General features: G+C 34.2%; 4 protein-coding genes across 6 annotated transcripts; all 4 read right to left on the reverse strand.

Annotated features, from left to right (window-relative positions):
- Positions 1–10,023: 10,023 nt before the first annotated feature.
- Positions 10,024–11,795, reverse strand: LOC108200470 (large ribosomal RNA subunit accumulation protein YCED homolog 2, chloroplastic). Of its 2 annotated transcripts, none has more exons than XM_017368639.2 (7): positions 11,546–11,795; positions 11,178–11,360; positions 10,996–11,085; positions 10,783–10,869; positions 10,585–10,665; positions 10,438–10,483; positions 10,024–10,350 (listed from the first exon to the last, which is right to left on the reverse strand). In XM_017368639.2, exons 1-7 carry the CDS (start codon positions 11,693–11,695, stop codon positions 10,274–10,276), a joined length of 714 nt encoding a protein of 237 aa, XP_017224128.1. In that variant the 5' UTR covers positions 11,696–11,795; the 3' UTR covers positions 10,024–10,273. The 2 variants fall into 2 exon arrangements, with proteins under 2 accessions (XP_017224128.1, XP_063941588.1); XM_064085518.1 differs by having other exon boundaries at positions 11,178–11,425; positions 11,546–11,686.
- A 106-nt stretch (positions 11,796–11,901) lies between these two features.
- On the reverse strand, positions 11,902–15,913 carry LOC135146720 (protein S-acyltransferase 11-like). The gene is made up of 4 exons (XM_064085517.1): positions 15,647–15,913; positions 13,847–14,069; positions 12,816–13,114; positions 11,902–12,561 (listed from the first exon to the last, which is right to left on the reverse strand). The coding sequence occupies exons 1-4, from the start codon at positions 15,716–15,718 to the stop codon at positions 12,061–12,063; spliced, it is 1,095 nt and encodes a 364-aa protein (XP_063941587.1). The 5' UTR covers positions 15,719–15,913; the 3' UTR covers positions 11,902–12,060.
- Positions 15,914–17,283: 1,370 nt separating this feature from the next.
- LOC108203145 (anamorsin homolog) lies at positions 17,284–22,499 on the reverse strand. Of its 2 annotated transcripts, none has more exons than XM_017371906.2 (8): positions 22,256–22,499; positions 19,394–19,541; positions 18,784–18,938; positions 18,608–18,712; positions 18,293–18,452; positions 17,976–18,112; positions 17,780–17,854; positions 17,284–17,663 (listed from the first exon to the last, which is right to left on the reverse strand). In XM_017371906.2, the coding sequence occupies exons 1-8, from the start codon at positions 22,256–22,258 to the stop codon at positions 17,625–17,627; spliced, it is 822 nt and encodes a 273-aa protein (XP_017227395.1). In that variant the 5' UTR covers positions 22,259–22,499; the 3' UTR covers positions 17,284–17,624. The 2 variants fall into 2 exon arrangements, with proteins under 2 accessions (XP_017227395.1, XP_063940890.1); XM_064084820.1 differs by lacking the exon at positions 22,256–22,499 and adding an exon at positions 20,350–20,409.
- A 640-nt stretch (positions 22,500–23,139) lies between these two features.
- LOC108200700 (large ribosomal RNA subunit accumulation protein YCED homolog 1, chloroplastic) lies at positions 23,140–25,783 on the reverse strand. The gene is made up of 3 exons (XM_017368942.2): positions 25,675–25,783; positions 23,922–24,675; positions 23,140–23,710 (listed from the first exon to the last, which is right to left on the reverse strand). Exons 2-3 carry the CDS (start codon positions 24,497–24,499, stop codon positions 23,314–23,316), a joined length of 975 nt encoding a protein of 324 aa, XP_017224431.1. The 5' UTR covers positions 24,500–24,675; positions 25,675–25,783; the 3' UTR covers positions 23,140–23,313.
- Between the last annotated feature and the right edge of the window lie 1,229 nt (positions 25,784–27,012).

Raw genomic sequence — 27,012 nt, forward strand, 5'->3', positions numbered from 1 at the left:
TAGAGTGCTTTTAATAAAAAGTAAACATACTCTGGAAATTCTGGATCTTCAAAACCAGGAGGCTGACTGACATATACCTCCTCTTCCAGTTCACCATTTAGAAAAGCACTCTTGACATCCATTTGATAAACTTTAAAGTTTGCATGAGCAGCATAGGCCAGGAAGATTCTTATTGCTTCTAGTCTTGCAACTGGTGCAAAGGTCTCATCAAAATCAATTCCTTCAGATTGAGAATATCCTTTAGCAACAAGCCTTGCCTTGTTTCTGGTGACAACTCCATTCTCATCCACCTTGTTTCTGAATACCCACCTTGTTCCTACAATTGTTCTGTTTTTAGGTTTGGGTACCAGCTTCCATACATTGTTTCTCTCAAATTGATTTAATTCTTCTTGCATAGCAAGAACCCAATCAGCATCTTTGAGAGCATCTTCTATGACTTTAGGTTCATCCTGTGAAAGGAATGCACTGTACAAACACTCATCTTGAGTTGCTCTTCTTGTTTGTACAGATGCATTTGCATCTCCAATAATTAGCTCAAAAGGGTGATCCCTTGTCCACTTCCTTTGTGGTGGAAGTGATTGTCTTGATGATGTGGCTTCATTATTGAAGTTCAGGTTTCCATGTTGGAAAGCTCCCCCTAAATTTGACATCTCATTATTTCTTGACTGATTGAAACTTTGAGACATTCTTTCAACTGATGATCCTTGAGGTGTTTCAACTGATCCCTCCAATGTAGTTTCAACTGATGCTTCAGTTGAATTTCCAATTGCAGTTGTTTCTTGCACCAGAGAGTCATCAGTTGGAATATTAATTCCAGGATTAATTCCAACATTTTGAGTAATGTCATCATCATCATCACTGTCATACAGATCACCTTCACCTTCATTTTCAAATCTGAGATTATCATGAAATCCTTCATCTGAGAATCCTTGAATCTTCTTATCATCAAAAACCACATGGATTGATTCCATAACAATGTTGGTTCTCAGATTATATACTCTAAATGATTTTCCATCAGAGTATCCAACAAAAATAGCTTCATCTGCCTTGGCCTCAAATTTTCCAAGATTTTCACCTTGATTTCTTAGAACATAACACTTGCATCCAAATACATGAAGAAAGCTAATTGTTGGCTTCTTTCCTTTTAAGAGTTGAAAGGGAGTTAGATTATGAGGTTTGGTAATTAGTGAAATGTTTTGAGTGAAGCAAGTAGTGTTCACAGCTTCAGCCCAAAAATAGGTTGGAAGTTGAGCTTCATTAATCATGGTTCTTGCAGCCTCAATAAGAGTTCTATTCTTCCTTTCAACAACACCATTTTGTTGTGGAGTTCTTGGTGCAGAGAACTCATGAATAATTCCCTCTTCTTCACAAAATTCTTTCATCACAGAGTTCTTGAATTCTGTCCCATTGTCACTTCTTATCCTTCCAACTTTGACATCTGGATTGTTGTTTAATGCCTTGATATGATTGATGATGATTTTCCCAGCTTCATCCTTAGAATGTAGGAAGAAAGTCCAAGTGAATTTTGAAAAATCATCAACAATCACTAGGCAATATTTCTTCTTTGAAATAGACATGATGTTGACTGGTCCAAACAAATCCATATGCAAGAGCTGAAGGGGCTTCACAATTGATGAAAGAGTTTTGCTTTTGAAAGAGCTTCTCTTTTGCTTTCCTAGCTGACAAGCTCCACAAAGTCCATCTTTGGAGAATTCCAACTTAGGTAGACCTCTTACCAAATCCTTCTTTACTAACTCATTCAAGGTTTTGAAATTTAGATGAGACAATCTCTTATGCCATAGCCAACTGTCATCTGTGCTTGCTTTGCTGAGGAGGCAAGTGATAGATTCAGACTTTACAGAATTGAAGTCAGCTACATACACATTTCCTTTCCTTTGTCCAATCAGAACCACATTGTTGTCATCTTCTTTGGTGACAACACAGGCTGCAGGAGTGAAATTAACTTTGTAACCTTTGTCACAGAGCTGACTGATGCTAAGCAAGTTGTGCTTAAGACCGGACACCAATGCAACTTCATCAATGATGACATTCTCTTTTGCAATCAAGCCATATCCCATAGTATATCCTTTGCTGTCATCTCCAAAGGTGATGCTAGGGCCAGCTTTCTCCACAAACTTTGTGAGCAGGGAGGAATCACCAGTCATGTGCCTGGAGCATCCACTATCCAAGTACCACAAATTCTTCTTGTGGTTTCCCTGCACACATTTCACAAACAGATCAAGTTGATTTTGGTACCCAAATTGCTTTGGGTCCAGATTTGTTAGTCTTAGCAGCCTTTTCCACTTTCTCAACCTTTTCCTTGGATTGAATAGGTTCAATCTTTGGTTTTGGTTGAGAAACTGGAATATCAACTCTGTTTTCAAACACAGGCCTTTGAGGCATGCATACATTGTTCATTCCATGCAAATTTGAATGAAATTGAGGCATGTTAAAGGCATTAAAATAAGGATTGAAAATATATGACATGTTAGGATGAGAATAAGGATTGTGAGGCAATAAACCAGGCATCATATTCATAGCAGATAAATTCATGTGAGGAACAGATGTCATAGGAATAGGCAAAGACAAATTAGGAGCAATCACAGTTTTACAATTGGCAGATAAATGATTTACACTACCACACTTGCTGCAGGTTTTCCTAAGAGCACTAGCATTGGGAGTGTAATTGGTGTGCTTGTTAACTCCTATTTTGCCATTTCTATTTCCTTTCTTCTTTTTAGTCTCCTCAGATTTATGCTCACTAGTATCCAACTTCTTCTTGTTCTTGTTACTAGAATTAAGAGTGTTATTAACACTATCACTGGTCTCAGAAGAACTATTCTCACCTTTAACAAAATTCTTTTTAACAGGACCATATTTCTTGTTAAGCTTCTTGAGAACACTCTTGTCAACTGATGAGTTTTTGTTCAACTGATGACTCTCATCAGTTGAGACTTTGCCTTTCAACTGATGATCATCATCAGTATTCTCATCACCTGAACTGTTCTCAGATATCTCAAGCACTTTCTTATTCCTCTTCCATTCATTCTCTACAAAGGTCTCTCTACCTTGCATGTTAATGATATTGGTGGAAGCATCCCTACCAGATTTCCATTTGGCAATAATCTCTTGTTCCTTATCAAGCTGCTTTCTTATGATCTCTTCTCTTTTCAGAACAACCAAGAGATCATCCTTGGCTGTCTGACACTCAATTTTCAGCTTCTCAAACTCAATAAATTGAGCTTCTAAGACACTGTTTCTATCACTAAGAAAGGTGTTAGCTTCCTTAATTCTACTATTCTCCTTAGTGAGAGATTTTAATGAAACATGCAAATGATACAATTCTGTAGACATTTCATTAATAGTAGCATTGCATTCATCTTTAGTTAACTCAACTAGGTTTGTAGTGAATACCTGACTACTGCTTCCAGTGTTTTCTTCTTGATCTGTGGAGTTGGCCATTAGAGCTAGATTGACAAACTCCTCCTCTTCATCAGAATCATCTCCAGCTGCCCAATCATCCTTTGTGATGAATGCTCTTTCCTTTTGTTTGAGAAGTTCATAATATTTCTTTTTGTAGTCAATGTTTTCACTTGACTTCTTCTCAACTTTAGGCTTTCTGCACTCATTTGCAAAGTGACCTGCATTCCCACAGTTGAAGCACTTGAATTTTGATCTGTCTACCATGCTTCTATCAGACTTGGGATTGCCTTTAAAAGATTTTGCAGAATTAAAATTCTTTTTGAATTTCAGTTTGGAGAATCTTCTTGACAGGAAGGCTAGATGTTCATCAATTCCATCACTTTCTTCACCAGAATCAGCTACTTCTTTCTCCTTTCTTCTTCCTTTGCTTGACTCTGAGCTCTCCTCTTTGACCAACTTCTCAGTTTCTTCAACTTGAGACTTTCCCTTGTCCTTGACAGTATCCTCCAGAGATGCAACTAGAGCCACAGATGAATGCCCTTTCTTTTGGCTTTTCTCAATCTCTTCATCTTGCTCCATTTCAAGCTCATAAGTCTTCAAGGTTCCATACAGTCTCTCTAGAGTATAGTCTTTAAACTCTTGTGTATTTCTGAGAGAGACTGTCATGGGTTCCATTCTTTGGGAAGAGCTCTTAAGAATTTCAAGTTTGAATCCTTAACTTGATATACTCTTCCAAAGAGCTTTAGACCATTTAACAGTTTTTGAAATCTGTTAAATGTATCACTCAAACTTTCACCAGCCTTGAAATGGAATGACTCATATTGTTGAATCAGAAGTTGCATTTTGTTCTCTCTCACTTGCTCATTCCCTTCACAGATGGTCCTGATGGTGTCCCAAACTTCTTTGGCACTTGTGCAGCTAATAACACTATCAATCATTTCTTGATCCAAACCATTAAACAGAAGGTTCATGGTTTTCTTGTCCTTGTGCACTTCTTCAGTATCTTCTTGAGAATATTCATGGATAGGTTTTGGAATCATCTTACCTACCATGTCTTCACCATCAGCTCCCATACTTGTGCAGACCTTCATGGGGACATGAGGTCCTTTTTCAATGCAGTTCACATAGCTTTCATCAATGGACAACAGATGCAGATGCATTCTCACTTTCCAGTGAAAATAGTTGTCTTTGTCAAGAACAGGAATCTTCACTCCAGCATCCTTCTTTCCCATCTTTCTCTAGCAGTGTTGATCTTTTTCCCTGTTTGTTGGGAACCTCGCTCTGATACCAATTGTTATTTTACACCAACTATGAGAAAGATTGTAGAAGGGGGGGGGGTTGAATACAATCTTTTACAAATTTAAAAGATTCAAGAATAGTACACTAAGAACACAGTAAACAGAAAAACACCAAGTATTAAAAATACGGGTGGATTGAATGATCCACCCGTGAGATTTTATATAGAAGAATCTGTGGATTGTTTACAATTCGCACAGCTGCTGGTTCATCACTCAAACAAGTTCTAACTCTCAGATTTTTCTCTCAAGTAATTTGAACAAGTTCAACTGATGCTACTAACTTGGTTATATACTCCAAGTTTTACAAAGCTTTTAGCTAGATTACAAAATGCACTCTAATCTAAAAACAATGCTGCACAACTTTGTCTTATGCATGCTTTCTGAGATGTATTCATCTTTGACCATCATCTTGATTTGATCCAGATTGCACTGCATGAGATAAGTATGTTTCTGCTTCTTCTTTATTTTCCTAATTAGGCTTCCATGTCTATTTTAGTGTAATTCGATCCATGTGATTTGTCAGACTTAAGCTCTAGTCACTTTCAACTGCTCTTTGCTTCATCAGTTGAAAGTTCTGGTTGCTTTCAACTGCTCTTGACTTTATCAGTTGAATGCCTGGCTCATCAGTTGAATGAATTACAAACTCCATCAGCTGAATGCTGTTCCAGTCTCATCAGTTGAATTCCTCAGCATCATCCGTTGAACACTTTGTCTTCAGTTGAATGCTTGATTTTCATCAGTTGAAACATCATCCAGTCTTTATCAGTTGAACAGTTACATCTCATCAGTTGAATATCCTTCACTTAGATAAAATTACATGGCATTGGATATTTACAATTAGCCATCCTATTCTACCCATCCGTTGATAATTCCCAAAGACAAGAAATGTAACAATTACAACTGAAATTTGATAAAGATTCTAAGTAAGACATGTTACAAAATGTTTATGTTATCATCAAAAATTATTGATTCCTAACAGGTTTAGTCCTTAGTCTCAAGGACAACCATTAGGACTATTCTGGGCATAGGGATTTATGTATAGAGATAGTTAACGTCAATAGAGGATCTACCCCTTCCAGTATAGGAAGAGAATATCCTATGTTATTCTTTCTATGCAAGTTCTGGAATCTCTGGCCAGAGTATATGAAATTAGAAAGGAGTTTCTAATTTGCATTAATATGAACTTCGCATTAAGAACAAGAAATCATATGATTAAATTTGATAGGCTTGACACGAGATCCATGCCTTGTATTTAATCGGGATATTGTAAGGGTAGAAGGAATTAATTGTACGGTAACTAGTCACTGACAGGTTCTTGTTATTCTAAGCAGAGAATTCATATTATCCGGATAGTCGCGATATGTTGAGAAGCATCACTCACGATGTAGAATAAATATAATTAATCAGTTAATTATATTTAGTGAATTTTGGAATTCATATAAATAATTAATAAAAGGTTTATTATTATTTATTTCTACTACCGGCATAATATTGAACCTACAGGGTCACACCATAAAAAGATTAATTTATTGATGAAGAGATTTTTTGAGAGAGCGGGTTATTTTCTAAGGAGTTTAGAAAATAATAATAATTAAAATAGTTTTAATTATTATTTAAACATTTTATAAGATAAAGTGTGGGATTTATATATATTAATATATATTGATATAATAATTGTGTAAAACCTAGGAGGGCCCTATATAAAGAAAGAGATGAGAAGGCTTTAGACAACTGGGGTTTTGTGAAAACCTAGTAGCCTCCCTCACCTTCTTCATCTCTCTCTCTCTCTCAAAAGTAGAAGGGCTCCATCTTTATAAAAGCTTCATCGAAGGATTAATCTTGGTGGATACCGGTAGAGTGCTTCACGCATTGAGAAGCAACTGCTAGGACCTCTCTTTGTCTTCCTTGGATCGCTTTTAAAGGTTAGAATTCGATTCTAAAACTATTTCATAAATCGTATGTGTAATTTATGTGTCTTTCTATATGCGCGATTCATGATTTACGGATTTATAATTGTTATATCATGCTTCCGCTTTTCCGTAAATTCCTTCACTTTCCACACTTGTCTTGCATATGATTGTATTCGAATATATTAATATTTTAGTAATAGGGCATAAGATAAGACACATTATTGGAGTAGATGTAAAAAAATGGTGTCATAAACTATTACCACATTATATTTTATAATATTTATAAGGCAATCACTAGGACGCTCCTCTAATGTAAGACTATAATCTATATTTTTTAACAATTACAAAAAAAAAAATCAGTTTTCAGAAAGACTAATATTTCATCAGAAATTATCATATATATAGATGGTATGGTTCAATGAGGAACTAATTTATGTGAGTAACTGAGTAACTCCGAGCTTTGGATTTCTGAAAGTGCATGTTAGTTTTTGTATGTGTAGCCACAGAGAAACAAAACACATGCACGCTAAACACATGCAAGCGTGAAAGGAGGAGTGTGGAATGTAACTCCCTGCCTGTGCCACTCAAATTCTTAAATATAGCATTTTATTTTTTTGTAAATAAAATTATTATTCCCGTCAATTGTTTTTTTATTTCTTCCTCTAAATTAAATTATTTTTTATTACCATTACGTTAGATAGATGTAAAAAGAAAAAATTTAAATATGTATTGATTTTTTAAAATCCTTATCTATTTATTTTTGTTTGTATAATTACAAGATTATAAAGAATTTTAAGTATGTTTCTGTTTGAAATATTCAATAGTAAAACTGACATCATTTTTTTCTAGTAAGAAGAATATAACGATAAATTAATTTATTTTCAAAAGTAGGAAAACTAAGATTTAATAAGATACCTAATAGATAATGTTTAAAATTTAATATATCTGAATATAAAATTTTAATACATTTACTTAGTTCTGTAATTTATTTTGCCTATTATGTAATTTATTTGTGTACATGTTTTGTAAATTTTCCTCTCATGTTTTGTAATTTTTATTTAATATTTAGTTTTTTGTTATTTTATATTATCTATTTCAATATTCAAAAAGTTTCATGTGTTCTGTATTTTATTTATATACTTGTTCTATAATTTGTCTCATGTGTTCTGTATTTTATTTATATACATGTTCTGTAATTTGTCTCAAATGTTCTGTATTTTATTTATATACATATTCTGTAATTTGTCTCACATTTTCTGTATTTTATTTATATACATGTTCTATATTTTATTTATATACTTGTTCTGTAATTTTTTTAAATTATTTGTATTCTGTATATTCTATACTTGTGTTATGTGGTTAATATCATTAAAATATAATATAAGAAAATACTGAACATACAAATATTTAGAAAAGAATATGCCATCACTAAAACAATATAATATAAATTAAAGAAGAAAATCATAAATAATAAAAAATAAAGAGCAAGAAAAATAGTACATAAAAAAGATATTTTCATAATTTACTGAGCAATAAATATATTAAAAACAAATCATATTTAAAATTAAAAAAATAAGAAATATCCAAATATTATGTGATAATTATAGGATATACAAATATAAACAAGTCAAATAAAAAAAATGAAAACGCAAAAGTTACAAAATAGAAAACATATGTACAGTTTTTTCAAATTAAAATATATACAATTGAACAAAAAATGTAGTGTTAAATAAGGAGATTATATATAACTTAATTTTAATGTTATGTATTATTGTGTGATCTATCGATTTTGTGTTTTTATATGTTGATTTTTATATTTTTGCACAAGTTCTGTATTTTATTTAGTACTCCCTCCGTCCCATTTTGTTGTCACATTTCTATTTTTGTTGGTCAAATTGACTAATTTTTGATCAAAAATTATAAGTCACTCTTTTATTATTTTAAAAAACCGAAAATTACATCTTAAAGTAGAATAAAAAAATTCCGGTGATATATTTTTTTAATTTTTTCAATTGATAAAATTTTAATAAATTTCAGTCAAACTTTAGTCAATTTGACCGGCACAAAACCAAATGTGACAACTAAAATGGGACGGAGGGAGTATATAATTTAGGTTTTTTGTTGTATTCTTTTTTAGCACATGATTATACAATTTCTGTATCATTTTTGTAGTTATGAGACATGGAGTAATTAGGTTAGACGTGGGTACTGTTGCATGGAACGTGATAGAACACACATCTGCTTTGCGTACCAACATTATCTAATGGTTAAGATTAAAAGTTACTTAGTTACTAGTTATACTGGTTACCTGAAACCCCGTGTGTGTGTATATATATATATATATATATATAACAAAGTTCCATGTAGTCCACATATTTACCGTAGTATCGTAGACCACGTATGTTCTGCAACTATAAAATGGCATAAAAACATTGCAAAATGTGTTATTTTGCAAATCATTTCTATAAACATCATTATTTTGATAAAAAATTTGACAATCTTAAACATTCTACAAATTAAATAGCGAAAAACACATTATTCTGCAAAACATGTTAAGTTTGCAGAACATATTTACATATTACAGAACATATGTGTTCTACTTGTCGAACATAAATGATTTTCAATATTTTTCATGAAATAGTGATATTTATAGAATGTATTTCACAAAATAACAAGTTTCATACATTTTGCAATGTTTTTATGTCATTCTATAGTTGCAGAACATACGTGGTCTACAGTACTACAGTAAATACGTGGACTACATGGAACTAAACTCATATATATATTTATATTTATTTATATTCTGATTCAAGTAAAATATATAAAACATATTATTTTACAAATTATATCCTATGAGAATCACAATTTCATTGAATATCTTAAAATTTTATATACTTTATAAATAAAATATTATAAAATATAGTTTTCAAGAAAATATATTATGCTTTGTGTACCTGTATGTCTAACGACTTGGGGAAAATACTCGATATTAAGGATTCCAAAAAATTAGTGATCTTTGTTTAACTTGTACATTATGAAGTTTAGTTTAATATTTTTAACGAATCAAAGATTTCCGTAAAACATATTTTGTAAAATAATACATTTTATATTAATTTGATTGTGGATTATAATTTGTTTTATCTCCAAATCTCCAATATAATACACTTTTCCAATTACAACAAGGGATAAAGGACCTGCATGCTTATATTTGAAAATTTAACAAAGCGAGAAAAGGATGACCCTGCTCTTGGAACTAAGTCCAGTACCACCAAGATGGTAGCTTGGTAGATGCACAAATTGCGAAATCAATTGGGATGCTTACCAAACCACTATCTCTAAACAATGTGACATAAATTTCTCTTCTTTGGTGCAAATTTAGAAGAACGTATAAATAAACCTATCAATCGTGTCGTGTAGTATACTTTCATTTACTCAAAGTCGCACAAAGCAGATATGGTAAAATCCTATAACAGAATATGTACATCAATGTTTTTGCGATTTATCTCATCATGTAATTTAGTACAGCATCCAAGCTCATGTTCATTGCTCCATGCAATTTTCCCAGAGCATCAAATTTCTAAAAGAGAGTGAAATTTGTGTAGTTTGATGCAACATTCAGACTCATATTTATCGTTCTGGTTATTATGAATATGTTTTTCGCAACTCCAGTAACCTGGACCACCTCTTATCTATTGAAGCAGATTTTTGCTTGTTAATATCTGCAAATTTAAAGGACAAGTCTTTTAGCTGAATTGCCTGAATACGGTGTTCAATAGTTGGATTGATTATGAGTAAGATATTCTTACGGAGTAATGTTGGTTCTGCTTTCTTGCACAGCTCTGAACATGTTTCCTGCAGATGCATTTGAAGTCGGTTAGATAATCTCAACATGAAGAAACCTAGAACCAATTCTGGAGTTGCATGTTTTTAGAAGTTAAAAAGCCTTCTTATACTTCTACTGAGGTTGTCAGCCTGATTGTGTCTTGCACTAATGTGTCGAGGTCAGCTTCACATCCAGGGTTAACGTAAATCACCTGTAGAGTACGAAATGTTAATTCTTTTTGTAGATTAGAGATGTCATCTGTGAATGATTTTAAGTGTCATGCATCTCAGCAAGTGTGTGTGTGTGTAAATAGAGCTCGGAGACTTAATGAGGGATCATCGCCGCCAATTTCAGGGATACTCGAGCTGTTGTCTCTGCTTGATGGTAAAACCCACACATTGAAGTTTGCATCAATCTAAATAGAAAATGTCATGAAGTTAAAACCCGGGCATAGCATGTATAATGAGCTAAAAAATAGCATCCACCGCGTGACAGTCATTAAACTTTCATCATTTAGAAACACTAATAAGTTGACAGATACCTCTCTGCAGTAGGGAAGGGAGCAATTGCAGCATTTTCTGGTAAAACAAGTACTAATTCTTCCATCTACTGACAGCCCGAAACCAGCATGCTGTAAAAATTAATCATTCTCCATTAATCCCACAATTCTGCAAAAGTATATATTCATAAGAGAAGGAAAGATAAAAAGAAATGGGAAATGACCTTATCAACGCAGAGAGAAATGGAGACCTTTGCTTCTCCATTGCCATCTTCTGCCAAATCTTGCAACTGAAGGTCTCTGAGTGATAAATTGTATTCACTGTTCCACTTCCCCTGCCACCTACCTTCTGCTGTCGAGATCTTGATCAGATGCCTTGGAATTCGCTGCTGATTCTTCTTGCTTATCTTCATAGTTTGAAAGCACACATATAATAAAAAATTACATGCAATACAGAGCTTAGTAGTCTTTCCTGGATGAAGAAAAAGCTATAACAATGACTATGCACTCCTGATATTAAATATTAATGCACGAAAGCATGAAGGAAGACCTAGTATACTATTGTGTGTGTGTTTTTGGGGTGAAGGATTACCGGTGGAAACTGATCTTTTTTGATGGAGGCTTTAGTACTGGAGGGTTGGCCAAGCAACTGCAATGTTTTGGTTTCTGCTGGATACAAGCTTTTCGGAATTATGTTCATGCTTCTTGATGAGAAGATCCGGTTCCCAGCTGCTTCAGCCATTTATTTTTCTTCCTCCTGTGGTAGGTAACCTTATCTTCAACTTTCAACACTTGATAAGAGTGGGACAATGAGGTTCACAAACTGCTTCCTTGTAAAATTGAAATTCTCTATTTCTCAATTAACCCATATATTTCAGAAGATCTTTTTTACAGTAGACATTCCAGTGAAAAGAAACAATATATTTTTTAATCACTAGCTAGACAGTAAATAAAGCATAGATAATTAGGCTGCATTCTTTTTCATTCTACAATGTAAAAAATCCCACTTTACAAAATGTACACTGGTAACTAATATACAGAGGCATATGATATCACAGCCATTTTGAATATCTTAACCTCAAGAGAACCACCATCCTAGTTCCAGTTTCATTTCTTGTGGCTCTTTTTGAGACTCCAAAAACACGGCAGAAATCTTAATGCAGAAGATGGGCAACTGAAGAAGCGAACAAGATTACGAATATCTTTTTCTTCAACACCATAACTGGTTCCATCCTCAACACCATGTGATATTAGATGATTCAAGTATGTCTTTCCCTCGTATATGTAGTACAATTGTTGAAACAGAAGAATGGCTAATCCAATTTCGACTACTAAACTAGCAACTAATAGATATACAAGCACAACACTTTCTACGGGTAAAAGCAGTATAGAGCTTAAGAAAGCAGAAATAATTTCCTTTAATTTCCCTGAATACCAGTCCAAACTAGCCAAGTCATCCGTACGAGCAGGAGGTGACAATCTTATTGGTGGCCAAATTTGGATTGCTGCATAAGCAGATATGACGGAGACATAAACAGTACTCAACAATGCAGAAATGAGGAAGAAAATGAATACTCGATGATTTGCTGCGCCAACACAGTTACCAATCTGCATACAAGTCAAGTACCCATTATTACAACAAAGACCTAAACCTAAAAATTGAAGTACCGCAATATTAAAAAAGATTCATTATAAAACCTAGCGTCGTCTAAAAATGTGTATACAATCAAATTTTAAACTTATAGTCTTGTGTATTATAAATGCACTGTGACATGAAATACCCGAATAACCAAATAAGAATAAGATCACAAATTATCAGTAGAAAACATATACTTCTCAGGGATGTACATTTGGGCACTTACAAAAGGGCAGTGGTGATCCATGTCCAAGACACACATTTGGCATGAACGGCAGTGATGAGTTCTCGGAGACTTTGGCTTCTTACAATAGAGACAGTATGTGTAATTTTCAAGACCCCCTCTTCCTACTACCGAGTAGCTACCCCATAATATCAGTGGTGGAGCACCAGGGGACCGAAACGCTGCTAGGCAATAAGTGGTAATTGTAGTTATAGCCAATAGTACTGAAACGCTACAATGGGTAGCCCCACAAAAATAGCTGATAGAAAAAGCTACTGGATATATTGCGCAGATAACTCCACCTGTAAGATGCAATTCAGAATTATCAGAAACAGAGGAATATTTCTTCATGATGGATAATGAATTACAGAAAGGATCTGATTATGTGATTTTTCATAAGGGAATGGAAAACTAAATATTTGACAAAATTTAAAAATTACGAGGAAAGAAGTCTCAAAATTGGCAGTTTCATTATTAAACTGACCCTCGGGCCTCAACTTGTAATTGCATCACTGCGGATTTACGACAGCTGCACAAAGAAATATTTTCCAAACCTTCCAAGCCCCTTAACTTTTAACTGTCTAAATTTAGTTGTCTAGTCAAGTCGAGGACAAGCAACATGCAATTTCATCTCACCAGATTGCAGAAATATTAAAAGGGCTAGGTTGAATTAATCATCCCCATCCGAAACTAAATTTGTTACCAAGCAATTAACTAACCCTATATTCAGAATCTGAGAAATGAGGTTTAACAAGAGAACTAAAAGGAGACGAAGAGATCATAAAAGATTGAGGCGAAAGATGCACAATACAAATCTTGAAGCAACAAATTACACATATTTCTTTTCTAATGTGCATTTAGTATGCATTACAATTCATGACAATACACACTTCACACACAGACTGGAGGGATATACAGGCATACATTTATATTAATGGCACATCGATAACACTGCAATAGAAAATCAAATTACAATAATGCACCATATGTGTGTGTGTGTGTTCTGAATAGATGTAGAAATTATATAGGCTTACATATCATTAAGAGCATGAACACTGAGAGGATACTAACAAAGCATCGATCACGTACACGTCTCCACCACAAGTACTTGCTTTCAATTTTAGAGGCATTACGGTTAGTTATAGCTCCACACCAGCCACATATAAAAGCGGGTTCATAAGGGGAAACAGTAAGGTGAAGGCCACAACCCCAGCAGGTTGTGTCATAATCCTCAGTTACAGATGTTACATGTTCCTCCTACACGTAACATATCAATCAGATGGCATGAAAGGAAGATACAAGACCCTCTAAATCTTGCGATTAAAAATAAATCTTACAAAATCACAAATGTAGTCGCAACATAATGATTTTTGCACAAAACTCACTAAACAGCCTGGCGGAGTTGCATTACATGTTCAGAACTCAAAAACTGTCACAACAGACCCAATTTTCCGCAGATTGACTTGGAGAGGCAAAAGGGGTAATGTTCGCAGTTTGGAAGTAATAAAACGTTTAATCTTGTGAGGCTGGTTGTACAATGAAACATATACTAATTCTTACTTAAATTATCCGTATAACCTTTAAGGATATTAAATTCCATAATTAGATTTTCTCAAGCACTTTGGCAGGTTCTTGTGATCATTATCCTCAGTAAAAGAACACAGACTAACATGACTTCCCTTGCATTTAATTCAAACAACATACTACTTATACAAAATTGACTTTAACGATGAATCTACCACCAAAATTATTCATGCAAATTCACTGGAAAGATCAACAGAGAAGGTAAGTTTCTAATAAGCCCTAGCTCTTATATAAACTAATGGACACCCTGCATCCTTGGTCTCACCAATAGGGATGGGCACGGGGGCACTTCGGGGGCGGGGAGTGCTATCCCCGACCCCGATCCCCGAATTCAATACCCCTACCCGACCCCGCCCCGAACCCCGAACGGGGATTAATTTCCTCCCCGATCCCCACCCCGAACGGGGAACGGGGATCCCCGCGGGGTTTCGGGGAATTTTATTTTTTAATAAAAAAATAATAATTTTATAATATATAATATACTTTTTCATTAAAAAACAAACTACAAACTCCTAATATAATAATAAAATAATATTATCTTATATTTTCAACCTCAAATCATATTAAAATTGATTTATAATATAAATAAACAACAATTTAAAATTATAAAATATATTATATTACAATATATTTATAATCAATCAATAAAAATAAAGATTATTTTTTACTTTTAATTATATTATAAAGTTTATCTATTTTTAATAATATATATAAATATATTATTATATATATACATATATATATAATCGGGGTCGGGGATCGGGGCGGGGAGACACCAATCCCCGACCCCGCCCCGATCCCCGAATTTTTTATAAACCTTTCCCCGATCCCCGCCCCGCCCCCGAAAAATTCCCCGAATCCCCGACCCGAACGGGGCGGGGATCAGGTCGGGATCGAGCGGGGCGGGGTAAATGCCCATCCCTACTCACCAAGAAGAGGTTAGGGGTTCAAGTCAAGTCACATCAATGGAGGTCCTGGCTTATAATCTTTACACATACCTCCTTCACTTTTGGAATTTAAGGGTATAACTCCTGGTTCGGGCCTGGATAACAAAAGGTTGATGGTTCGAGTCAAGTGGAGGCATGCATAACAAAAAGATCAAAGGTTTGGTTACAATATTTAGGTTTTTGTACCATTGATATAAGAAACACAACTCATAGATTGCATGCAAAGCTAACATTTGCTTTTATTATAAACACACCATTTAAAGAACAAAAAAAAACAATATTTTATAAGAAAACATAGTGAACCTTAGAGGGTTCTTCAGGAGATTCAGCGGAGGATTGTGGAGAATCTGCGGTTGAGGAACCTGTCAAATCCATCTTATGATTTTATATATGGCTTTCTGTAAATATGTATATCATTCATAAAAGATAATACCAAGAAAACGAAGAAACAAAAAGTCAAAGACAGACAAGAAGTTTCATGGTAAATCTTGGTCCGGGTGATGCTTAGATATTTTTGTATTGTAATCAAAGGAGAAAAATGTGGACAGTTGTTCTCTGTTCTTTCTCATGCTGACATTTCTGTCTTCTGTTGTTTTTGTTAGTGGCACCTTTATTTATTATTCCATTGCATTTAATTATATATATTATGAAATGTATGGATCGAAATGCATTTTAAAATCTTAATAATATATAGATTTATAAATTATTTTAATTATTCTTTTTCTGTATAAAATTTGGTATTTGAACTTTTTATTTTAACAAATCTGTTTAAAAGAAATTTGAAAAATTATATTTTATAAAAACTTTAAATTTAAAATATTTGCAAAACAACGTAACAAGAACCGTATAAAAATGAAGAAAACATCTAAAAAAATCACTATTTTAAACCAAATGGACCATAACAATGGAGGAAGTCATTTTATAATCATTTAATTTTATAGTTTGCAACTTGCAAGTATATTTATGTTGGACATCATTTCAGAGAGGAATTTCTTACATGGAGTTACATAGTGCGCTACTATAAATCATCAATTTTATTATAAATTCTGTTATAAAATACATATAAAACGTGATTCTAATATAGAATATGATAAAATAAATCTATTTAAGTAATTTAACCCTTAAAATTTGATTAAAATAATTATATTTTCGAAACTGATTCAACAGAATAATTCTGAGTGATTATTATTCTGTTATAGAATCATATCGAGATATTGCATAATTTTAGATGATCTTTGGAATAAAAAAATTGTATAACTTCGTTTTCGGTTTAATAATCAAAATTTGCAATTATATTTCATAAAAAAAATAATTAAATATATATTATGTGTATATTTATAATGGTGTGCTAGGTAACTCCATATAAGAGGGTATGCTATGGAGTGATACCCTATTTATGTTTAATAATATCCATTAGGATTTTGTTTGTACACTTATTTAAACAGCACATATTTATATACAAAAGTCGTTTCACAAAAGTATATTTTAATCTGCCCCGATAGATGTTTTAAACATAATTTTTCAGGGTCCTGGTCCCCAGCAAGTGGTTTCCGGAGAGGGTTTATATAACATACACTTCCAAGGCGTCGGATCTATATTTCAAAGGTCCAGATTCAAGCAATTTTTTTTTTGCCATCCGCTATAATTTCCGCGGATCTGCGGAAAATTATAGCGGATGACCAAAAAAAAAAGTTTGAATCTACACCTTTGAAATTCAGATCTAACGATTTTGAAGCTATATGTTGGTTAAGGCTTAGCTGGCACACAGGGGTGTGGAACAAAACCCAATTTTTTAATATGGAGATTTATCGTTCAATGAACCGACATTTCAGCAAATTTGAAACGCCTGCCCTTCATAATAATGCATGGTCATCAGAAAACCTTAAACTCAATTAGAAACCAGTGTAAGAATCAGCAAAGCCAAAGCGAACAATCAAACATTCAAGAAATCAAATGTAAAATGTAAATCAATCATCAAGGTTAAACCTTCATTCAATATTTCCGTTCCTCTTAGTGTAAGAGCGGTAGGCAGAGCTTCACTGTTTTTCTATGTTTTACAAGATAGTAAAGAAAAGATTAAACGGATATAGTGAAAAGGAACAAAACAATTCATTAGCTCATAATACTTTGCAAACTTAAAGTCTATTATAGTTGCACACATATCGTATTCGAAAATCCAGCTAGGCCAGCATCTCTATAAGAACAAAAACTGCTTGCTTCCAAAGATCAAGCACAACATAGCACCACCAGAAATTTTTTAATTAAACCTCCTGCCGCCAACTTAGATGTCAGCTGCTAGAAAATTTCCAGACAGTGATACCTGCAGGATATAAACATATTAAATTATCTTTATATATCAATTGATTATAAGTTAGCAACATTCTTTCTCAAATAATGTCTGATCATATGTATTTAAAGTGAGATCACACTACTCACCTTCTCTCCAAGTTTGAATGGAGGTAGACCTTTGTATGGGCATGAACCGCACCGAAAAGCATCACCAAGTCCGCACTGAAGTTGCAGATCAGATTTTAGAGATCAATGACAACTAACAATTCTCAATGAAGGCCCATGACATAAAAAAGTGACAAATAGATAACTATATTATTAACTAAGATACGAAAATGCATACACTGCCACAGGCTGATTGAGGATTTTCCAGCTGGTCCATAGTTGGTCCTATCTTTTGTACTTTTTGTTCTGCCTCAGCCCGTCCACAACTGCAGTTTTTGCAAGCTTTCCTTGTGTTGCTGACTTCACAATCACCAACTGCAAAGGCAAAAATGAGTGAGCTCAGAGATGAAAAAACTGGGTTCTGGGAGCTGCACTTTCACCTCTTATCTGAGGCAAATAACAACCTTTCTTGGCATTTTTCAGTCTTAAAGAGGCAGAAAGAGCAAAACCAAATATATAAAACACAATGAGGTTTAAACAATCTTGTTGTCCTACCAGGTGGGATCTGTGGTTTCTTTAAATCATCTTCAGATAAAAGACTATCCTCATCGATGAGATCCATATCATCATCAATTTGAAGCTTGGGCAAATTTTTCATTGCCTTTTTTATAGAGAATGACGAGCCAACCTTCCAAGAAGGCCTCTTTGCCTTTACCTGTTGGAAAAAAAAAATCAATATTTAAGCATGATATTCAAACCTAGCTGGGAATGGATGCTTCAACATATCAGGATAAATTGTAAATTTAATTATAAGGAAAGTAGGAAGGAACACTAGATGAGTCTTGCCACTTAAATATATAAAGCACTCACTGTAATAGGCTGTGAAACCTCTGATGGCACTGTTAATGTCATTGTACCAATCTGCACGTCAACATAGCCGGCAACTAGAAGCTTTCCTTGTAAAGAAGATGTTGTCTGCCAAAATAAAAATACGATCAACATAACAAATTCACCATGTTAGAGAGAAGAAAACAGTACATTACCACCTGGTCAAGGGTAGACTGTGAAGTCTGGAAGAGGATCTGTCCGCCAGGTCTCAGCACTCGTGAGAACTCATCCAACAATTTTTTATCAAGAAAATCCAATGAATGGCAGATGCAAACGACAATATCCACAGAGGAAGGATCCACAGGCAAGGAGCCTGCAATTCATAAACCAAACAATTATCGCCAATACTGATAAAATTGCTACCATATTCAGAATACTAATACATATATGTGTGTGTGTGTGTGCGCGCGCGCATGTATGTATGTATGTATGTACAATATATTGTAAAGCACCAATAATTCCTTCAGAGATCTAGGAAGTGGCTAGGCAGCATATAAGCGACTTGGAGGGTACATGTTTTGATAAAGGCTACATAGCAAACCAAAAAGCAAGCTAACAGAAAAGGCACTTTACTGAAGCAACATTGAAAAAAAAATGACAAAAATAAAGGACGGAATCACTTCTATCACACCTTAATATCATGCATGCCACACCAATTTAGCAAAATAACTAGTAAACTAAGGAGTAAAATTAGCTGATATTATGCAATAAACTTGTCTAGGACTGGAAGGAAAATGAAAAAATAATTAAGGGACAGTACTGACACACCTATTAATGAAGCTTGAGTAATAACCAAAGGATCGGTTTGTTCGATTCCTTCTGTCTTGATTTCTTTGATCGCATTGAGTACTACGCTAATAGGCAAAATAACATGATCGGTAATTGCCAACACATTATCCTGTATCATTGTGGTGCCCTAGAAAAGACATAAAAAAGGCAGCTACATTAGATTTAGCATATATAAACTCATTTTACTTATGAGTGTACGATGACAAAATCTCAATTTTAATAATTAATATAATTGCAAGACAATTACTAACATATTTTAAGGTACTAGGTAGCAAACAATTCACTGTATCTATACAACAGATACACATACTAAAAAATGTATATAATATGGTAAAATAACCCCTCAAGACAAACTACATATTTTTTACCAGAATTATCCAAATGTCATAATTTCATAATATATCATTTAAATAGCCTAGGTTACATAAAATGAAGGAAGGAGTTGTCCGGATTCACACTATCGAGGCACTTAATGCTTTCAGTTTTTTGTAGATTGAGAAAGATGCTAGTTATTGTTCATGACATTTTCTGAATAACATAATCTATATTTGGCTCAACTTGAAAAGTAGTTCTATGAATGGCAACGTTCTTACACAAACCACAACACAGAATCTCTAAACTTAAAATTACCACGTAATTCTAGTTTTCAACTTAATCATTGCCAGAACAATTTTCGCATCATCATTCCCCAATAACATTCAATAATTAAAGTTATTCACCATGTAAATCTACAAGCATAGACATCCCAGAATCTAGCATATTTTCCCATAACAATTTTCTACACGTTACTTTTTTATAAGCGATAGATATATTAATAAGGAACTGAAGTACAGCTGATAGAACAAGAGTCGTCTGGCTTTGAAGGAGTGCATTCATGCTCTTGACAATGACCAGATTCATATTCCATTTCGTGGGAAGTAAACTCGTAAACTCACTGAGGTTCTCCGGGACTCCTTTGTTGGGAACTCTAGAACTGTCATGATCTCTTGCGTATCTCCAAATGCTGGATCATGCGAGCACACTCTCAATACTCTGAGATATGCGGACAGGGTTAAAAGTCTACTGAAAAGTGGAAATCCTAAAATAGATCAGGCCTCAAGTTCATTATCACAACTCCCTGACAAAGAATCTTCAACGATGACTCCTGCACCTTCTCCAACTGATGCTGCTGATGTTTATGAGCAATATCGAGATGTTAAATCGACAGATACAAACAGAAGATTTGTAGACAAAGGAAATTTGTCTTACTAATCTACTGCTGATCTGGATAAACAGTGCTAGCATTCCTATCAACAACTCCTCAAACATCCGGAAAGAGGCTGGAATGATTTCTGCATATATGGATAAAGGGAAGATTAATGTAACGAATACGTTTGGTGGTTCAAGCAGTAACAAGGTGCCCTCAGCATCATTTCCCCAGCAATTGGTTGACACTGAAGAGAAGGTGCAGAAGGTATCACCACCGCGAAGAAAAGTGTCTAGGGACGACAAGTCTGAAAAGGTCGGGAATTGGCCAAAGAAAGATACCACAAGCTCTACCCAGCTCACCACAACTTTCAAGCAGCAGAACCCTCCCACTTTTGACAAAGACAATATTGTTTCAAGACAACCTGAATCTCCAATGGATGGGAATATAAATGATATACTCGAGGAGGAAGAAGCACTAATAGCTGCCCATAGAAAAGAAATTGAAGATACAATGGAGATTGTTCGTGAAGTAAGTAATTCTTGTTATTATAGCTTTTTAAGGTGCATTTCATGTTATTCTCAGGTCGCATCTCCTGGATAATATTATTCCCAGTGCCTGCGTAATCTTTACGCCATACATCTGTGTGGTATTATCTATCAATATGGAGGTGGAGACGTATACCACGGATCATTTTTCTTCCTTCATGAGGTTGACTCATGGTTGAACCTAGCGCTCATTAGCAAAAAAGTCGTTTTAACTTGGGGCTACAGAGTAGAGCACTAAACTTGTCTAGAGTTGTGTTTATCCATCCTCTAGAAATCATATTTTCTTTGCTTATGATGGGGAAGTATTATAGGATTTTGTTGGTGAAATTCACAGCTCTGGGCGGCTGTTGAAAATGCATCTTACTTTTGGATTGTGATACACATTATTCACATCATCTACTCTTTCAATCTCAAACCAAAGACTAAAATCAAAATCGTATCATGTCTAATTCACCATAAATTCACATTTACTCCTCTATTTCATTCAAAGAAACCAAAACTCAAAATCAATCCCACAAATAGCGAATAACCACTCACTCTTACACGTGTCGCTCACAAATCTCATCCTATCAAATTTACACTCCTCATTCAACCTCTAGCTATGTTCACGAACACTCAGCCCAATCCACCCAACCAACCCCACCTATTGACATATACCCTTAACACATAAATACAATAGCGACCATACATTTTCAATATCCCGACAAATTCGCTAAAATTACTAACCCTAGCTAAAAAGTAAAACTAACGCGATCCCCGACAAAACCTCCACAATTCCCCTAACCATCGCATACCTCAAATCCTCAACGAAACCGAAACAAACAAGACCAATAAAACACAAAGCAGCGCAAAACAAAACAAAATTAGGCAATCCAGTCAGTTCATAAGTAACATCCAGAGCCCATAAATCCGGTTACAACTACAAACAATACAAATCAACGGAATCGATTGCGAAAACTGAATACGAGCAAAACAAGATCATACAAAACAAGAATCAAAATCGAGAAGCTTGATAAATGATTAGTTCAATTAGCGTGAAATCATCGAAATTGAATTGCAGTAATATAAATATGATTAAAAAAATTAGAAATAAATTAAAGAAATTACCATAGCAATAGCCGCGAGATGGTAGAGCAGATGAAACAAAGGCGGTGTGAATTAAGGGTCCAGGTCCCTGGCAGCCGTATGCCAGGGACCGGTTAAACAGCACACGGTTTCTGGCCCGTTGGATGCATATCCAGCGGCCAGGATCGTACTAAAACTTTAATATGTCCAGCGCTTTTTTAGCGCTGGACGGGGATTCCCTCGTCCAGCGCTAAAAAAACCCTCAAGCCTCGGGGAGTGTTTGTATACGAAATGTTTTTCTTTTTTGACGACATTGTATTGCCGGTCAATTATTAATTTAATATTATTCTCTCCGTTCCAAAATAGTTGTCACATTTTTATTTTTGTTGGTCAAATTAACTAAATTTTGACTAAAAATTATAAGTCAATCATTCATTATTTTAAAAAATTAAAAATTACATCTTAAAAGTAAATCAAAAGTTATTTTTGGTGATATATTTTTTATATTTTGTTAATTGATAAAATAATAATAAATTTCAGTCAAATTTTAGTCAATTTGATCGACACAAAACCAAATGTGACAACTATTTTGGGATGGAGGGAAATGCGATTCTCTTATTTTTAATTAACAGGTATAAATGGTAGATATAATATTAAATAGAATTATGTAAATATCTAAATTTCGATTTTTATCAAAAAATATTGAATTTTTACATTTAAAATGTTAATATGGAATATATAATAAATATAAAATTTGATTGTTATATTATATTTTATTCTAAAATTATTAAAAAATATATAATATACCAAAAAATTACTTAGAAAATAAACTATTCAAAATAAAACCTGTTTGCACGGGTGTAAGCTAGTTCAATCTCACTAGATAAATAATAGATAACAGTTCCAGTATTTTGAATCATAATCCATTATAAATTAATAATCCAATTAATCCATTGTTTGATTACAAAGTCAAATATTTTGAACTTAATAGTGTAGAATGGCATTAGTTTCTGTCTATGAGGCTAAACATATAAAATGATACACATTTTCACTCAAATTTTTTGATGATGTTCACTATTGATTCTGTTCATAAACCATAATCAGCTTTGTTGCATTTTCTCTTTCAGACCTCCAAGAGGACCACTAGCTGTCTCTTTGGCCTTTCGTTTGCTACAACCGCAGTTCTTAAGGTTGAGATTCGCACCACAATCCAGACACAATCCTTTGCATGTAGGATCACATACTGAATTGATTGTAATTTCAAGGTGCACCATATCTCTAATATGCTTTGAAATGTCGATGGTTTTTTCTTCACGAGGGAAAAAGAGTCGGTCTTCCCAATCAATTGAGTCGTCGTCTAGGTCCTCTCCTACTCCCTTGTTAGTCGAATCTCCAAACATAACACCCATGTCTAGAATATCGGGCTCCTCAACAGGTTCTTCAGTTAGTAGAAGTGAGAAGTTGGAGAACACACACTCGGCTGCAGGTTCGCCACATCTTCACAATATAGCAACATATTTTAGCTAGATTACAACGCCATAATATAAAGAAGTAAAGTGAGTGTGTGCATACTGCACTGTTCAGTGAAATTGGCAAAACACTTGAGATGCCGTCTTAATACCTGACTTTGCTTTTGGTAAATAAGATTGACATATATGTACGTAATTAGGCATGCATATATACAGGTGATAAATCACTAGATAGATACCTATTGCAGCCAAGAGTGAGAACTGTACGTATGATCCCATCAAGCCGCAGCTTTTGCTTTTTCCTTGTTATGTCAAGTGATACCATTACAGGTGTTCCGAGAGGATAGTCCTTCACAGCCTTTGTGACGCGTAACCCCATCAGAGAAGCTCGAGACTTCGAAACTTCCGTTGAATATTCTCCTAAACCTAGCCTTTCTAAGGTTGTGCAATATTCTACATGTGAGATTGATGCATTTCTCTGATATACAACAGCTCCTTCCCATGGAGAATCTATGTCATCAGTGTCTTCATCTTCTTGATAACTCCATTCTTCAGTTACCCCACTTTTACTATCGAAAAACTCGAAACTGGAGTTCGTACATTCTACAACTATAGACCTGAATCTTCTGAGGGGCTTGTTTTTGAGATTTATATTAAAGCTTTTGTCAGTCTGACACGGGGTCTTAGTAAATATGCAGTGTGTAGAAGTATATTTTAGGGTGGAGTGAATGTTCTTGTGATATCCTGAATCAAGAACATTAATCTGGTTATTATTAGACGTGGGAAGAATCAGTGATGAAGATAATAGAAGAGGCATTTGTTCCCTTTAACTTCGAAAGGCGGTTAAGGTTATATCACACAGGAAGACAGGGTTCAGATGATAAAGCAAAATATTGCGCTAGCAACCATACGGAGATTGCACTACTGTATAACCCCTCAGATGTACAAAATTACAATCAACAAATAGCAGTTCGTCTTTGAAGAGTAACCAGCCTGCAAGAAGTAAAAATACAGTTAAAGGTTAAAAAACAAAGAAATGACACAAATAACGACATGAAGCACTATAATAGATTATTGGCATAAACATCAAACTATTCTTAGGTGTAAAAAGTATGAATTACACAATGAACACATCAGCCTTCTGTGATAACCGATCGTCTACCCCGACCTATTCAAAGAATATACTGCAGTACCCATCATGTTATGCAAGTAAAAGCATATGGGGCTTGGGCAACGGAATAAAAACAGGAGAATGACTAGCACAGAAATGAGGGGTAAGATACTAAGATGCCAAAAAGTGAAATCTCAGAACATTGGCTCATTTTAATACCAACATAGAGCAAATAAAACATAGCTTAGAATATATTAATTTTTGGCCGAAACACCAGTAGAATGAGTTAAGCGAATGCTAAACTGACCAATTTACTTCAAATGCGCCAGTTCAGACTGACCTTTTTTATTCTGAAAATTACGCTAAAAGGACCAAGGCCTAGAACTTAGGAAGTGTGGTTCCGAATTCTAAACCATACATAAGCAGAGTGCAGAGTATACCAAAAGGTAGCCGTAACGCAACATCTTAACACACCATCTACATACTAAGACCAGAATCACATTTCACATGTTTTACGGAAACTAAGACCCTAATGTAAATAAATTATCCACATGAATTTCCTTAAGCAATCAACAAAAATCAAAACATTAATAGAGAACCGCCACGAAAAAGAATAAACCTTTAACCAAACACACACAGTATATCCTACTCTTAAGCGGGGAGGGTAAAATATACGCAGACCTTAAAATTCATGTAAAGATATTAGCTTTCAAGAAAAAGAAAAGCACCCACATAAATATTTACAGTACAGGAACAAGAAAATGATATACTAAAGAGATTCAGGTCATGTCAAATTAACACTAGAATGATCTTATTACACAAATGACAATGAAAATTATATATAAACACAACAGCAAATGATAATTCATGTGAATGAGTACCTTAATTGAAGATGTATATTACTGAGACAGAGAGAAATTGCCTCAGCAGAGAAGGAACAGAGAAGAAATAGATATGGTAAATATGGGTCGGGTTAATGGGTCTCGGCCCAGAACCGTATGTATTTCAATGTTAATCTTTCGATATATTTTTGCTTTAACCTTTTCAATTTATTTGTCATTATTTTAAATATCAAGTGTACTGATACAATCAAGTTATTAAAATTATAATTTTCAAAAAATAAAGTTATTAAAATTATAAATTAATTATTTCTTTTTCTGTTTTACAATGTATGGAGTATAATAATTCTATTATAAGAATATCGTTAAATGTATCCAGGTTAGTTGTATTTTTAAATTGTACATTAAATTTTTTCATATCAATTTTGACTAAATAGTGAAATTTAAAAAACTTAACTTCACAAATGTGTAACAAATGTGTGTGTAACTGATTTGACTTAATTGGTCGATTTGAAACCGTTTTGAGTTCGTTGATATATTAAGCTGACATTGACGACTAACTTGATTATTAACCCTTTTGCAACCGAAAATTGGGTAGCCAATACGAAGTGCAGTCTTTTCCATATCGTGATCTAACAAGATATTGCTCGTGATCTAACAAAGATATTGCTAGCTTTGAGGTCCCTGTGGATGATCTTGAGACGGCTAAACGTCATTAAAGCTACTCATATTATATTTCCAAGAGGCTAAACTCATATTAAAGTAATAAGTATAATACTCCTTCCATCCTATTTTAAGTGTCCACTTTGCAAATTTCACACATCTTAAGAAACAATTAATGTAATATTTTTATCATTATCTTCACACACCTATTCACCTTGGTTTCTATAAATATTAATTCGGTTTTTCTATGGTGTGCCCATGGGCAAATGCTAAGCGCGGAAAATTTTGTGCTTGAAACATTTTGATTGGCTCCTATCTAATGATAATGGTGGACCCCCCTGCAAATACACCAACCAAACCAATCAAAATCTCCCAAAATACAAAAATTTCCGCGCTTAGAATGTGCCCATGGGCACACACTAGCCAAACCGATATTAATTACGTATAGCACCACTCCTAGTGTGTATATGACCTTTCTTCATATTGGAACTAGTTGGTTGTATTTAATACTATATTAAAACTAGTTAAAAATTGCATGGGTTAAAAATTATGACACATATTTTGGGACTTCTTTTTCTAACAAAGTGGACACTTAAAATGGGATGGAGGGAGTATTACTTTGTGAAATTGCAGGATGTCCTCGTGCAAATCTCTTGATTGCAATTTCCTTTCCGTTCACTAGTGTACCCTGTAAGTGCATTCACAAAGTAAGAGCAC

Source organism: Daucus carota, chromosome 9, assembly GCF_001625215.2.
Source record: "Daucus carota subsp. sativus chromosome 9, DH1 v3.0, whole genome shotgun sequence".
Classification (NCBI taxonomy): Eukaryota; Viridiplantae; Streptophyta; class Magnoliopsida; order Apiales; family Apiaceae; genus Daucus; species Daucus carota.